This window comes from Takifugu flavidus, chromosome 22 (assembly GCF_003711565.1).
Source record: "Takifugu flavidus isolate HTHZ2018 chromosome 22, ASM371156v2, whole genome shotgun sequence".
NCBI classification, from domain to species: domain Eukaryota; kingdom Metazoa; phylum Chordata; class Actinopteri; order Tetraodontiformes; family Tetraodontidae; genus Takifugu; species Takifugu flavidus.
Window position 1 is genome coordinate 4,679,167 of NC_079541.1, and position 13,956 is coordinate 4,693,122.

Sequence of the window (13,956 nt, forward strand, 5' to 3'; positions counted from 1 at the left end):
ATTAGTTATTTCTATGTATAATGCAGAACAACGCTATTTAAGGTTACAAAGACTCACGAAACGAGACGATCTCGCCATCTAGTGGCATTTGTATATTATAAACTGGTGTGACAGTTACGACTAAATCTAAAGGTTTATTTGGAGGAATTGCTTGGTTGTGTTGAAAGTGACCGTGAATGGAGGAGTGCTGCCCTCTGCTGCTTTTAATGTGAAAAGGGTTATGACGTATTTCCGGGAACGTGGACCGGAAGTGTCGAGTGTTCATTTTGGCGACGTGGAAGTAGTTTGTGCTTTAGGTCGAGGCTGAGAGCATCTATTGCCCTCGTCTACTAACTACATTCTGGCATCATGATTAAAAAGTTTGACAAGAAGGACGAGGAGTCTGGTAGGTTTTAAGGATTACGTCGTTGAATTGTGAGAGTGTTTGAAGAATAGCTGTTTTTGGACCTGTAAATGGAGGATAACTTAGATGCTAGTGTTGAGCTAACCTGTCAGATTTCACCGACCTGCTAATAAATGATAGCTTTGTAGATTTATTATCGTGGTTTCTAACCTTATTTCGCAATTTACAGCATGCATTTAAGGATATACTATGACTGGCACTTGCATTTCTAAAGGTTTCGTTCAATTGTATGGTGATCGCGGGTCACAGCCTTTAGCTTTCCTAGCTAAGCTACAACAGCTGGACGTTTCCAAAGTTTGATATTTTTTCCATGCACACACGAGATAGGTGAAATATATATATGTTCTGCACTATCGTCTTTATTTAAGTTGGGAATATCAAAATGATATTCCTTTGATTAGTGGTAAATATGTATGATCTATATAGGTTGTAGCGTCATCACTACCCCTGACTGCCGTTACATAATTTATATATTCTTAATACTATGGACAGAAAATATTAGGCTTAATTGTTCAGATGTCTGACTCTGTCCATTTGTTATTTAGGAAGCGGGTCAAACCCTTTCCAGAATCTTGAGAAGAGTGCTGTCTTGCAGGAGGTAATATATGTGCCTTATTATTATCATTTTATTTTTTATTTTATTTTAACACAAAACAACACATATCTGCATCAGATTTGTAGATGAACAAATATTTAACACCAGAATTCATGTAGTAAAATAACTAATGCCTTGTTTACAGGCACGTATTTTCAATGAGACTCCCATCAACCCACGAAGATGCCTGCATATTCTGACCAAGATTATTTACCTCCTGAACCAGGTAAAACGTCACGTTACCAGTGTTGTAGTTGAGTATAATGATTATCCAGACAGGAGTTTAATGCTTGTTCTTGTGCTGTTGTTAATTTAGGGGGAGCATTTTGGGACCACAGAGGCCACTGAGGCTTTCTTTGCAATGACCAGGCTCTTTCAGTCAAACGATGTAAGAATTCAGCTCCGTATTTGTCCTGTTTTTGTCGAGTATTGTCTAAATCTGTCCTCATTGCTGTTTTTCCCCAGCAAACCCTGAGGAGGATGTGCTACCTGACCATTAAAGAGATGGCCAACATCTCTGAGGATGTCATCATTGTCACTAGCAGGTCTGTGCTATATTCTTCTTTCTCAGCATCTTTGCTAACTTTAGCCCTAAACTGTGAATAGAATATTGTTGTGGGGTCTGGTCTGTTATGCTGTTAATCTTTGTGTGATATTTTACAGCCTAACTAAAGACATGACTGGGAAGGAAGATGTTTACCGGGGACCTGCCATCCGAGCCCTGTGCAGGATTACAGATGTAAGTGTCTCGTTACTCCCTTTTTCACGTTACAATTACTTTTTAATTTAAAGCAGAAACACCGTAAATACCAACTTTATCACCAGTATCTTGTGGATAATTAGTCTCTTTTCTGTCACACAGACGACCATGTTACAAGCCATTGAGCGATACATGAAGCAGGCTATTGTTGACAAGGTTCCCAGTGTTTCCAGTTCCGCCCTGGTCTCCTCTCTGGTAAATACATGTCCTGAGTTTGACCACATGTGTTTGGGTTTATGGTTATGTCGACGTGTTTAATACCACATTACGTCATTCTTTTTACCGGGTTAAATCACGTCTGTTTGTGTTCAGCACATGGTGAAGATGAGCTACGATGTGGTGAAGCGTTGGGTGAATGAAGCTCAGGAGGCTGCTTCCAGTGATAACATCATGGTCCAGGTAGGTGGTACACCTCGCAGAAAGACCCCGTGTCGTGTGTGTAGGTGTGGGCTCAATAGACCGAGAGGTTAGGTTCAGGCAGAGGGGAACAGAAGTCCAGTCTAAGCACGTAGATATTGTATGTTTACTGTGTAGATGTGCTACTTGACCAGAATGCTGTTTTTTTTTCTCCCCAGTACCACGCTTTGGGTCTGTTGTATCACCTCAGGAAGAATGACCGCCTCGCTGTCACCAAGATGCTCAACAAGTTCACCAAATCTGGCCTTAAGTCTCCCTTTGCCTACTGCATGCTGATCAGGATCGCCAGTAAGCTGCTGGATGAGACCGAAGCCGGGTGAGCAGACCTGCAGCAGTCGGGTGGTACGGCGGGGGTGTGTGGACACGGAGGGGTTGTTGACGGTGTTTTCTTCTGTCTCTGTGTCGTCAGCCACGACAGTCCTCTGTTCGACTTCATCGAGAGCTGCCTGAGGAACAAGAACGAGATGGTGGTGTACGAGGCTGCGTCGGCCATCGTCCACATGCCGAACTGCACTGCCAGGGAACTGGCTCCTGCTGTGTCCGGTCAGAACACGAACGTTTGAATGATGAGAAGGAACCTTATGTAGTCGTAAAGGTTTGAGCTTTGTAAATTGGGTTTGTTGCAGTGTTGCAGCTCTTCTGCAGTTCCCCCAAAGCAGCCTTGAGATATGCTGCAGTCAGAACCCTCAACAAGGTAGCGCTTCATTAAATATTGCTTATTTTTAACGAATTTGTTATTCCAAAGTTAGTTGCATGCAAAGTGTTCAGAACACACCTGTAATATTAATTACGTCCACCAGGTGGCCATGAAGCACCCATCAGCCGTGACTGCGTGCAACCTGGACCTGGAGAACCTGATCACTGACTCCAACCGCAGCATCGCCACGCTGGCCATTACCACTCTGCTCAAGACGGGCAGCGAGAGCAGCGTGGATCGCCTCATGAAGCAGATCTCCTCATTCGTGTCCGAGATCTCGGACGAGTTCAAGGTCGGAAGGAGAAGATCACCATCTCGTCTGGTTGATTTAGTTTGTGCTGCAGTTCCTCATCTGTGCTGTCTCTGTGTTCCTCAGGTGGTGGTGGTGCAGGCCATCAGCGCTCTGTGCCAGAAGTATCCCAGGAAGCACAGCGTCATGATGAACTTCCTGTCCAACATGCTCCGAGATGATGTAAGTTTACTGAGGTGGCGTCGGATTTGCTCGCGTCCTCCTCAGCGATGAGTCGCGTGCGCTAAAGCGGATCTCTACCCCGCAGGGCGGCTTCGAGTACAAGCGCGCCATCGTGGACTGCATCATCAGCATCATCGAGGAGAACCCGGAGAGCAAGGAGACGGGTTTGGCTCATCTGTGCGAGTTCATCGAGGACTGCGAGCACACGGTGCTGGCCACGAAAATCCTGCACCTGCTGGGCAAGGAGGGCCCGCGCACCCCCCAGCCGTCCAAGTACATCCGCTTCATTTTCAACCGGGTGGTGCTGGAGAGTGAAGCAGTTCGTGCAGGTAGCGTGACCCCGCTAACGCTAGCATCTATTCAATGCAACCATTGTCCCGTTCCCTCACATAATCTCTCCGTCCTCCAGCCGCTGTCAGTGCTCTGGCTAAATTTGGAGCTCAGAATGATGATCTGCTGCCGAGCGTGCTGGTCCTCATGCAGAGGTAGCCACGAGCGTTTGTTTCCTGCTGGTTTTTGTTGCTCTTCGAAGAATGGTTCACAGTGTAACTCAAACCCGGCTCTCCCTGTAGGTGCATGATGGACAGCGACGACGAAGTGCGCGACAGGGCCACCTTCTACATGAACGTGCTGCAGCAGAAGCAGAAGGCCCTGAATGCAGCCTACATCTTCAATGGTAAATAAACACACACACACACACACAGGGTCTGTGTAGATATCAGGTTGTGAGTGTGTCTTCTGCCGCTGTCAGGTTTGTCCGTCTCCATCCCTGGCCTGGAGAAGTCTCTGCACCAGTACACTTTAGAACCTTCGGAGAAACCTTTCGACATGAAGTCTGTCCCTCTGGCGACCACTCCCATCACAGAGCAGAAAACTGGTACGGCACCACACTCCTGCTGTTGAGTTTGATGTTCTGTTTATCAAGAATTTGAGAAAATAAGCACCTCTCATTCTCAGAAATCGCTCCTGCTGCCACCAGCAAGCTGCCAGAAAGGTTGGCCCCGTCGCGGCAGGATATCTACCAAGGTCAGCCGGTAGCCCTGTCGTCAGGTTGAAGGTCACAGGCTTCACAGACTGACCTGTCCCCTCTCGTCGTTAACAGAACAACTGGCCGCCATCCCAGAGTTCCAGGGTCTCGGCCCGCTCTTTAAGTCCTCCGATCCGGTGCAGCTGACGGAGGCCGAGACCGAGTACGTGGTGCGCTGCATCAAACACACGTTCGCCAGGCACATGGTCTTCCAGTTCGACTGCACAAACACTTTGAACGACCAGCTGCTGCAGAAGGTGATGGTGCAGATGGAGCCGTCGGAGGCCTACGAGGTGATCCACTACATCCCGGCCCCCAGCCTCCCCTACAGTCAGCCCGGTTCCTGCTACTCACTCGTCCGCCTGCCTGATGACGACCCAACAGCCGGTCTGTTGCTTTTATACACACACACAACGATTATGTTCTCCATTATCCGTCTTAACCCATCGTCTCCCTTCAGTGTCGTGCACGTTCAGCTGCACCATGAAATATCTGGTCAGAGACTGCGACCCCAACACAGGAGAGCCCGACGACGACGGTTACGACGACGAGTACGTGGTACGTGAGAACGCCGCGCGTGCAGGCGGCCAGATCGGTGACCTTTGCGTCCGGGCGCCGCTGTAAAACGATCTTCCTCACCTCTCGTGTGTCTCAGCTGGAGGATCTGGAGGTGACGGTGGCCGACCACATCCAGAAGGTTCTGAAACCCAACTTCGGGGCGGCGTGGGAAGAAGTGGGAGACGAGTTTGAGAAGGAAGAGACATTCGCCCTGGCGTCCGTGCGGACGTTAGACGGTACGATCAGGCCGCGACTCAAGGCTCGTATTCGATGTTCAGCGTGTGGACCGATGTGTGTTTGTGTTGTACAGAGGCGGTGGGGAACATCATCAGCTTCCTGGGGATGCAGCCCTGCGAGCGCTCCGACAAAGTTCCCGAAAACAAAAACTCGCACGTCCTCTTCCTCGCTGGTGGGTGTCTGACTTCGGCTCTTGTGGTTGCGCCCGCCATCGTTGCGCATTCTGATGTCTCTCTCGTCTCAGGTGTGTTCCGGGGGGGTCACGACGTGCTGGTCCGCGCTCGCCTGGCGCTGGCCGACGGCGTCACCATGCAGGTGACGGTTCGCAGCAGCGAGGAGACGGTCGTCGACGTCATTCTGGCGTCCGTCGGCTAAATCGTGCGGCTATGTCACTTTTTTTTGGGTCTATTTTCGTCGTCTCGCAGCTCAGAAAGGAAAATTAGAGCAACAATTATGCGTGAAAGTCAACCTATAAAATCTTTTATCACTTTTCTTTCCACTGTCTAAAGGTCCTCATGTTCTCTCTGAAACACAGCTGTTCGTGTTAATTAAACGCTGTCAAAGTACAACACTCGCGCTTGTGTATAAAACTACTTTTATTCAAAGAAAAGTTAGCAATTTCATTGAAATGTAGAAAATCATAGAAAACCTGTTGGTGCAGCTGAATGTGACACTTTGCACTTGAAGAATCAAAACTAAAGATGCACACATCACTCCATCAGAGCAGCACTTCCTTCTCCTTTGGTTCCCCCTCAGAATGAGTGGATAAAGTTGAAATACGCGTTGAGGAAGCCGGTTGGATCCTCCAGCTGAGGGTAGTGGCTGATATGTTCGTCCAGGATGGTCAGCGTAGACCTCTGGACCAGCTGCCTGCAGGAGGCGACATTTCAGTCATAATCTGCTGAAGAGCAAATCTGTAATGTGTGTCGGTGGTAGTGGGGGAGCACCTACTGGTAAAGTCGAATGAATTGGGGATGGGGGTTGACTGGGTCCAACGGGCCATAGATCATGTGCACTAAAGGACAAGAAGGATTGTTGTAGCTAAGTGAAGTGATTTTATTTATTTTATTTTTTAACATCTGTCACCATATGCTGCCTGTCAGGTCTTTTAAGATAAAGAAAATGTAAGGTGGGTGGCGGAGTTTAGCTCAGTCACTGATGCTGAGTGCCACAACCTGGTAGATGTTCCCAGCTAGGTTAGGTTACCCCTAACTACCTTTTGTTCAAAAGCTACTTAAGTCTTGTTCTGCTGGACAAGATATATTTTCAGCCATGGTTACATACATATATAAAACTAATTTGCATTTGCATTGAGAACATAGTTCAAATGTCTTTTCCTCCCTCTTGTGGCCAAACAGTGAACTGCACCAAGCCTTTGCTCCTCTGCCCACTTCCCAAAAATGAAATATGAAAACTGGTTTTCGATTCTAGTGCACACTTAAGACCCAACCCCCACTCTCCTCCCCTGAACTCCAGATCACAGATGGACCACGAGGCTCCTCCTCGTGGGTTAAGCAGCTTAGCACGGGAGGCACACTATTCAAAGCATTTGAGTTAATACACCTTCAGGAAGTGTTGTCTTCGCCCGGAACAGAGCTTCTCAGAGCTCTGATGACGCAGCGGTGAACTCACATGGTACAAATGTGGACGTGAGCGCGCCCACCCAGCGCTCTCTGTGTTTGAGCCTCTGGTTGAGGTACTGCAGAATACTGAAGAGAGGAGGAGAAAACATCAGGAGGTTGAACGGAACCATGAATTCAAAGACAGACACACACACCTGTCCATAACCAGGTTTCCGTCATTGTAGCGTATGCTGGACCACATGTCCCAGAAGTCAGCGTTGGTGGGCTGCGTGTACGGCCCGAAAACTTCTCCAATCCTGCACGTCAGGGGAAAACAATGTCAACATGGCGGCGCGTCGACATCCTGGTCCTGACATCCAAGAACTGCAGTTCTCTCACCCCTTTTGGAAGATCATGAAGTTGGTGAGACGCGTGAGAAGCGGAGCCAGGAAACTGGAATCCTTTAGAAGCTTTAGGAGAAAGAGGACACCAAACAAGGTCTTTTACGCAGTCCCTCCGGAGCAGGAAGATAAAACATAAAGGTGGGAACGTTACCGTCTGCAGCAGCCGTGGATGCTGCGTTTCTGGGAATAATCCTGTTGGGAAAACAGAAAAGGCTCAGAATTCCATCCACGACAGTCACGGGGCATTGTTACTCTTCAGAATTGTGCAGCATACCGCCATTAGAAAGACACAGGCTGTTGAGAGTCAGGTGACCGGTGCGATTTTGGTCACTCCTAGTTTATAATGCACAGCAGAGACGCCGCCAGAGAGGAGAGGAAAGACGTTAGCAAATGCCTCATTCACCAAAGTGGTTTTCAGCATCCACAACCATACCTATACAGCAGCTCAAGAGCGACGGTGTCTCCGTAGTCGTGGGAAATCAGGTTGACTCGCTGGTTGCTGAGCCCCAGGTGAGCCACCAGGGCCTCCACCACACTGGCCTGTTCAAAAATGGAGTACTTGTGCGGTCGCTGGGGGTGGCAAAATGTAGAGAGGAAGAGAAACATAAGAAACACAGACCAACCTTATCAAACACAGGCTTTATGGCTGCCCTTAAAATAGGACTCACCGGTTTGTCACTGAAGCCAAAGCCTAGGAAATCCAGCGCGATGACCCGATGGAAGCGCAGCGCGAGCGGTTCCCAGATCTGTACGGAAGAGGCACATTCATCCTTTTTCCACCCCCCCAACAAAAGCAGCTTAAAACAATCTGAGCGTGCTGAAGATACCTTGTGCCAGTCGTAGCTGGAGGTGGGGAAGCCATGTAGAAGAATAAGGACATCCGAGCTTCCCAAAGCTCCATAAGAGTCTTGATCAAAGATAAGAGGACGCGCGTGAGATAATAGAAGTGCAAAGTACAAAGGTGGTGGAATGTAAACTGACCCCTTGAAACTGCAACTGCCCTCTTACCTCTGTAGAAGATCTTGTTGCCCCTGAAGTGGAAGACGTCCCCGGCGCTCTGCCACTTCTGCAGGGCAGGTGAGAGCTGCGGGGGCGGGATGTGGAGGTAGACCGCCACCAGCGGGATGCAGATCAGGCCACATGAAGCCACCACTCTCTCATGTTGAGCTCAGCGGTGGGGTGGTCTCATTCCTGCCTGCAAGACCCCAACACAAGGAAGGTCACATTTCCCAAACAGAAAAGCAATATTTATATCTGTGCTGGGTGCGTCAGTGAAAATAGCCCGGACGGAGCTAATTTTAGTTATTAGGCTAAAGGTAAGTACAGGCGCTACTGCAACAGCCGGAGGTGGAACCAAAGAGCTTCGTTCCACCTGTGGGGCATCGCTAAGTTGCTCTTCCGTCCTCCAGAACCGGACGCCCCGTTTCCTTCCGGTACTTTATCCTCCTCGCCCCGGTTCTCGGCGACACCTCCGAGTACGTCGACGAGGACGGTTCCCCCACCGACGCCGCGTCGCAGCCGCTCGTGGAAAAGGGTCCCGACGTGTGTAGGTTGAAGGACGGTCAATTGCGGCGAGGACCCCGTCCAGCTCACGCTGAAAGGTTCCCAGAAGAACCGCCACGTGTTTGAGTCCATTTCCGAGAAGATGAGCAACCGAGGGTACTCGCGGACCACGGACCGGTGCTACTCCCGCATCAAGCGGCGCAAATGCGGCTTCCTCCATGAGAAGTGAGTGCTGTTTATTTTAATTCCCTAGCGTGTCGCTGGTGGAGGTTCGTTGTTTTAATCTTTTCATTGGATGTAGGCAGGATTTTAAAGCTCATGGCCAGCCAGGGTTTCCTGCGCACTCCTGGGCAGTGTCAGAACAGGATACATTCCTGGAAGGGAGAAGGTAGGTTCCTCCGTCCTCTGTCAGGGGGACGTTCAGGCGGTCTTATCTGTGTTCAAGCGCAAGTTTTTAAAGCTCGTATCAAACCAGCGGCTTTTCCCTGTCGTTTCCAGAGGGGAGAGACAGGAATTCAAGTTCTTTGACCAGATGGTGCAGCTGTTTGGCAACAAATACGTCATCAACTCAGAGCCTGTGGCCGAAGGTGCAGACGACGGCGCAGGTCGCTTCAGCCCGGACGCCCAATTATCTGGAATTCCACCATTTTAAGTAATTATGTCAGTGACGCACACACTCATGGACGTGCAGCACTTTTAAAACCGTGTTCTCAGGAGACTTTTCTATTTTTTCTGCCCGTCTACAGACCCGACGCAGCCGTTATGAAGACAAATGGGCCGCGTCCTGACGGCTGGGGGAAGAGCTGGGGCTCGAGGAACAAAACTGAACTTCTGATCCTGACTCGGTGGGAGTCACACAAAACCTCCTGTTCTGTCTCTGTGTTTTCTTTTCTTTTAAAAGGTCTCACCGGGCACCGCTCTGTCACAACGGTCAACATCTGGCCACACATCTGTATTTAGCATCAGGTCATCAGCGTCCAAGAACTACAGAACCCACTTTTCTATTTAGCTCTGCCAATTTTTAGAGGATTACTTTTACATTTGCCTTACAAAATATGGAACGATGATCTGGAGCGGACCACTCGATCCCAATGAACTTCACTGCTTCACTTTTCTAGAACAGTGTAAAGCTCCAGTGAACGGATTTCACACACGGATTTTACTTCAAGCTCATCGTAAACTCTCGTCTTTCCAAAGTATGGCGACCAGACTCCAGAGACAAAACTCTTTTTTTTTTTACCAAAACACGCAGTACATTTGTTTTTCCGTAATCTACTCAGATCTTCTCTTTTATACTTGACTTTGTATAGAACTTTATTTATTTAAATTATTGACTTTGTTCCTTTAAACGTTAATGTGACATTTTCGACATGTTTTGTTTGACAAATAAATTAGTACTGTTAAAATCGGGGGAAATGTTCAGTCAATTCTTCATTTTCGAGTTTGTTCAGACGTCGGACAGTGAGGAAGCTGCTGGAACGAGCCGAAGTCTTGTGAAGAAAACTGGTGTCAAGAGTCTCTCGTGGGGCCTGAGGGTGTAGCTCAGGTGGTTCAACGTAGGGTTGTGCTTCTGAAGGTTCCCGGTTCAAATCCCCTTTCCTACTTTTAGAGTAACGAGTGTCCAACTTGAATGTCAAAAGTCCCATGAGGACGTCGGTTCCTCATCTCCGACGCACAAATCTTAAAGCACAAACGCTGCAAATACATTCTTCCTCCATTAGAGACAAGGCACTTTGGTCTTCCTCCTCGAACACACCTGACTTGATGACCCCTTCACGTACCGTGAGGTTGACTTCAGTTGATGCAGAGCTAACACGGAACAGCAGACGGTACAGTGAGGTACTAAAAAGCCTTAAAACAGGATGTAACTTCTGTATTTTTTTTTTAAAGTGCATATATTCGCTTGCTTTCAACACAGTCTAACCGCAGTGTTTAGAAGCCAGCAGTAGCACAAAGAAAAGGACAGACACACACACATGCATACAACACACTTGAGACATGGCAAGGAAACACCATGAGGGGACACTGGAGCTAAAAACTGAAGGACTGAAACAGTAAATGGGATGAAAGGTGTAAAGACTAAAAACTGAGAGACTAAGAACTGAGGGAGTAAAACAGTAAAAGTGTCAAGTAAAATAAGGATAAGACATAAAATAAATTGAAAATAATCAAAGGCCTGATTAAAAAGGTCGCTTCCCCGTGCGTTTTAGAGCTTACATGTGGAATGGTTAAAAGGCCGGTGCCCGAGGACCTCAGAGTCCGCGAGGGTTGATAGAATAAAAGCAACGGGCCAAGACCATTAAGACATTTAAAAACTAATAAAAGAACCTTAAAATCGATCCTGAAACGGGGAGCCAATGCAGCGATTCTAAAACCGGTCCTCGTCAGCACCCGTGCAGCTGAGTTTTGTAATAATTGTAGGTTGGTGATGCTCTTTTTTGGAAGACCAGAGAGCAGGGCATTACAATAATCTAAACGACAAGAGATAAAAGCGTGCATCAGCACCTCCGTGCTGGCCTGAGAGAGAAACGGGCGGACTCTGGCTATATTCTTCAGGTGGTAAAAACCTACCTTTGTTATGTTTTTGATGTGTGGGATAAAACTAAGCTCAGAGTCAAAGATCACACCCAGATTTTTTACAGATTGAGATGGCTTAAAATCCTTCAATTTTGGAAAAAGTTTCTCTCTCTGACCTTCAGGACCAATAACTAAGGCTTCTGTTTTGTCCTGGTTGAGCTGTAGGAACTTTTCTGCCATCCATGACTGGATATCTAGAATACAGTTAAAAAGGGCATCAAATGGCCCTGTGTCATCAGGAGCCACGGCGATGTACAGTTGTTACAAAGAAGCTTCGATCACTAAGGTAGGAGGTGAACCAGTTAAGAACAGTACCAGAGAGGCCGACCAGGTTCTTCAGTCTATTCAATAAAATATGGTGGTCTACTGTATCAAAGGCGGCGGTCAGATCCAGTAGAACCAACACCGTGAGTTTTTTGTTATCTAGGTTACACCAACAATAAAATCACACGGTGCTGGTAAAATTTCTGCAGGAGTGCTCTGTAAAATCTGGATAAAATTTGCAGCCACTTCAGGAGTCAGACCGTTCTCCCCCGCTGGTTAAAACTGGTGATGTTAAAAAACACACAAAAGTGGTCAGACACGGCCAGATCCACAACAGAGGACCCACCCACGGACAGGCCATAGGTTATGACCAGGTCCAGGGTGCGCCCTCTGTTGTGGGTCGGCTGTGTGACATGTTGTTTAAAATCCAGACTGTGAAGGAGGTTTAAAAATTCTGATAAAACACACCAATTTCCACGGCGACCAGACCGTCTTAGCTGCTCTAATGATATGCAAGTTAAAGCAAACGTCAAAGAAAGTTGATCAACTACGTCGCAACAATCAGAAAGAAGCTAGGAAAGCTGTTATTCACTCATCCCTGAGCTATTCTGTTGTATTTCGTGCTTATAAATGGAAGCTGACCCCACTTGAGTTGACCTTGTGGTGTTTGATGAGTTCAGATCAATTCAGCTGTAGTTTCTGGGTTTAACCGGCAGGTGGCGACACCGCCCCCGAAAGACAAGGGTGCTTCTGCAGGATCAATAAACCGCTAAGAAATAAGTGTACATGATGCATCTCATCAACAATGATGATCAACAACAATGATGTTACAGCAATGGTGCAGTTTAACACTAGATTTTAAAATAAAACCGCTCTTTCTAATAAACTAATGCAAAACCAATAAAATCCATGCTGCTGCTTTTCTGAATTTACACTTGTTAAAATATAAAAATGTCACAGCCGTGTGCATAAGAGCATGAAAAAACCCCAGAACTTCTCAAGATGGGAAAGTTGTTTTTTAGGTTGAACAAGCGCATTAACACTTCACAAGGCTGCAGAGATGGTCACACTTCTGTAAATGCAACACCTCCTGGACACTGACAAAAATAAAATGTTCTGTTCAACATTAACAGCTGCTAAACACTGTAAATCTCATCGAATCTACAGAGGGAAAGGTCTAAGGACAGAACAGTCACGTGCAATGTGCACACACACACACACACAGTAATTGTGACTATGTGCCTCTGCCCTGGCCCCAAACCTCTAATGCCTCTAATATACATTTAAGAGCGCTCCAACACCAAAAGCACCTCTTTCTGTGCTGTATTAGCTTCCATAGTTGCTGTCCAGTGTTGAAGTTAATCTATTCCAATAGTAGAAGTAGTAATACATTACACAGTCCCCTTAAATCAAAGCTCCTTTGATATTTAAGATTAAACTCCAAGGTAACAGAAAAACTGAGTAACAGGATAAATGGATAAATGACAAGGAGAGAAATCTGAAATGAGCGAAACAAGGAAGGGAGAATGGAAAAGGACGCAAAACGAAGACAAGCAGGACAAAAAGGGCACCTTTATTTCCCGCTGCTCCACAGATTTCTCCCAGATCTGCTGGTCGTAGGCGCCGATCTGGAAGCAGAACAGGAGAAAAGAGGATTAATGATGAGGATTGAAAGATCCTCCATGTCAGATAGACAAAGTCCTGGTGTTGTTGCACAACTTCACAGCCTCACAATTTATCTGGATGAACCAGAATCAACTTATTTAGTGGTAAGATCATTAAACATGATCTTTTAATCTTGGTTTACAGCCTTTGGAAACTGCATGGATGATACAGTTTAGGAGTCCTTATCAGTCCAGTTGGAGCTAAATCAGGTCTCAGAAGAAGCTGGATTGTTATAATTATTATTGTTACTGTTATAATAAGTTGGTCTCTTCTGGAAGGACAAGCTTATAAAACGCATTGCTACTTTCGCCTTTTACACACTGAAATAATAAAAACAAAACCTGCTGGGCCTTCAAATAAAGCAACATTAATGTCCTTAATAAGGCGTGAATATGGCTAAATGGTTGATTTGAAATGAGAGGGCGGCCAAATCGTAAAACTCTATGATTCTAACACAAGTTACGGGTATTTTTTCATTCAGACAACGTGGTACTTACGGATTTATTTTGACCTGCCACTCGTAGACCTTTGCTCAGCGTTTAAGCTGCTGCAGACATTCCGGTAGACAAAGATGAGGAAAAGGCACCTGAGACGTCTCACTCTCTCCCTACTTCCGGTTTCTTTGACCTGAAGAGTGCAGAGAGGTGGGTGATTTTCCTCGCCATTCGTCATGAGGCTACAGAGCGAGTCCTCTCAACATGACACAAAGCTCTTTGTTTAAAGGGCGACAAGACGGAGACCCGTAGGGGGAAATATCGCCCTCTATCAGCGCGGGTGTGTAATTACATACAATTGCAACATTTAGCGAGTGCATC

General features: G+C 47.0%; 2 protein-coding genes across 2 annotated transcripts; one reads left to right on the forward strand and one right to left on the reverse strand.

The window, feature by feature from the left end:
- Positions 1-240: 240 nt before the first annotated feature.
- Positions 241-5,735, forward strand: copg2 (COPI coat complex subunit gamma 2). The gene is made up of 23 exons (XM_057021765.1): positions 241-385; positions 949-1,001; positions 1,144-1,224; positions 1,315-1,386; positions 1,464-1,543; positions 1,662-1,737; positions 1,861-1,953; positions 2,071-2,157; positions 2,334-2,491; positions 2,585-2,718; positions 2,802-2,869; positions 2,976-3,164; positions 3,249-3,344; positions 3,430-3,673; positions 3,754-3,829; positions 3,917-4,020; positions 4,096-4,221; positions 4,302-4,370; positions 4,447-4,758; positions 4,832-4,929; positions 5,027-5,165; positions 5,240-5,338; positions 5,411-5,735. Exons 1-23 carry the CDS (start codon positions 349-351, stop codon positions 5,539-5,541), a joined length of 2,622 nt encoding a protein of 873 aa, XP_056877745.1. The 5' UTR covers positions 241-348; the 3' UTR covers positions 5,542-5,735.
- Positions 5,736-5,744: 9 nt separating this feature from the next.
- On the reverse strand, positions 5,745-8,293 carry mest (mesoderm specific transcript). Its single transcript, XM_057021766.1, is given in 12 exon segments — positions 5,745-6,036; positions 6,118-6,181; positions 6,799-6,875; positions 6,944-7,045; positions 7,128-7,198; positions 7,284-7,324; positions 7,407-7,465; positions 7,566-7,702; positions 7,801-7,878; positions 7,960-8,039; positions 8,141-8,272; positions 8,275-8,293. Coding segments are annotated over 12 exon segments (978 nt in total). The 3' UTR covers positions 5,745-5,918.
- Between the last annotated feature and the right edge of the window lie 5,663 nt (positions 8,294-13,956).

Excerpts from the sequence above, each read along its gene's own strand:
- copg2 (XM_057021765.1), top strand. The coding sequence starts at position 349 with ATGATTAAAAAGTTTGACAAGAAGGACGAGGAGTCTG. Across the intron at positions 3,674-3,753 it reads GAGTGAAGCAGTTCGTGCAG|CCGCTGTCAGTGCTCTGGCT; the intron begins GTAGCGTGACCC and ends TCCGTCCTCCAG. Across the intron at positions 5,166-5,239 it reads GTCCGTGCGGACGTTAGACG|AGGCGGTGGGGAACATCATC; the intron begins GTACGATCAGGC and ends TGTGTTGTACAG.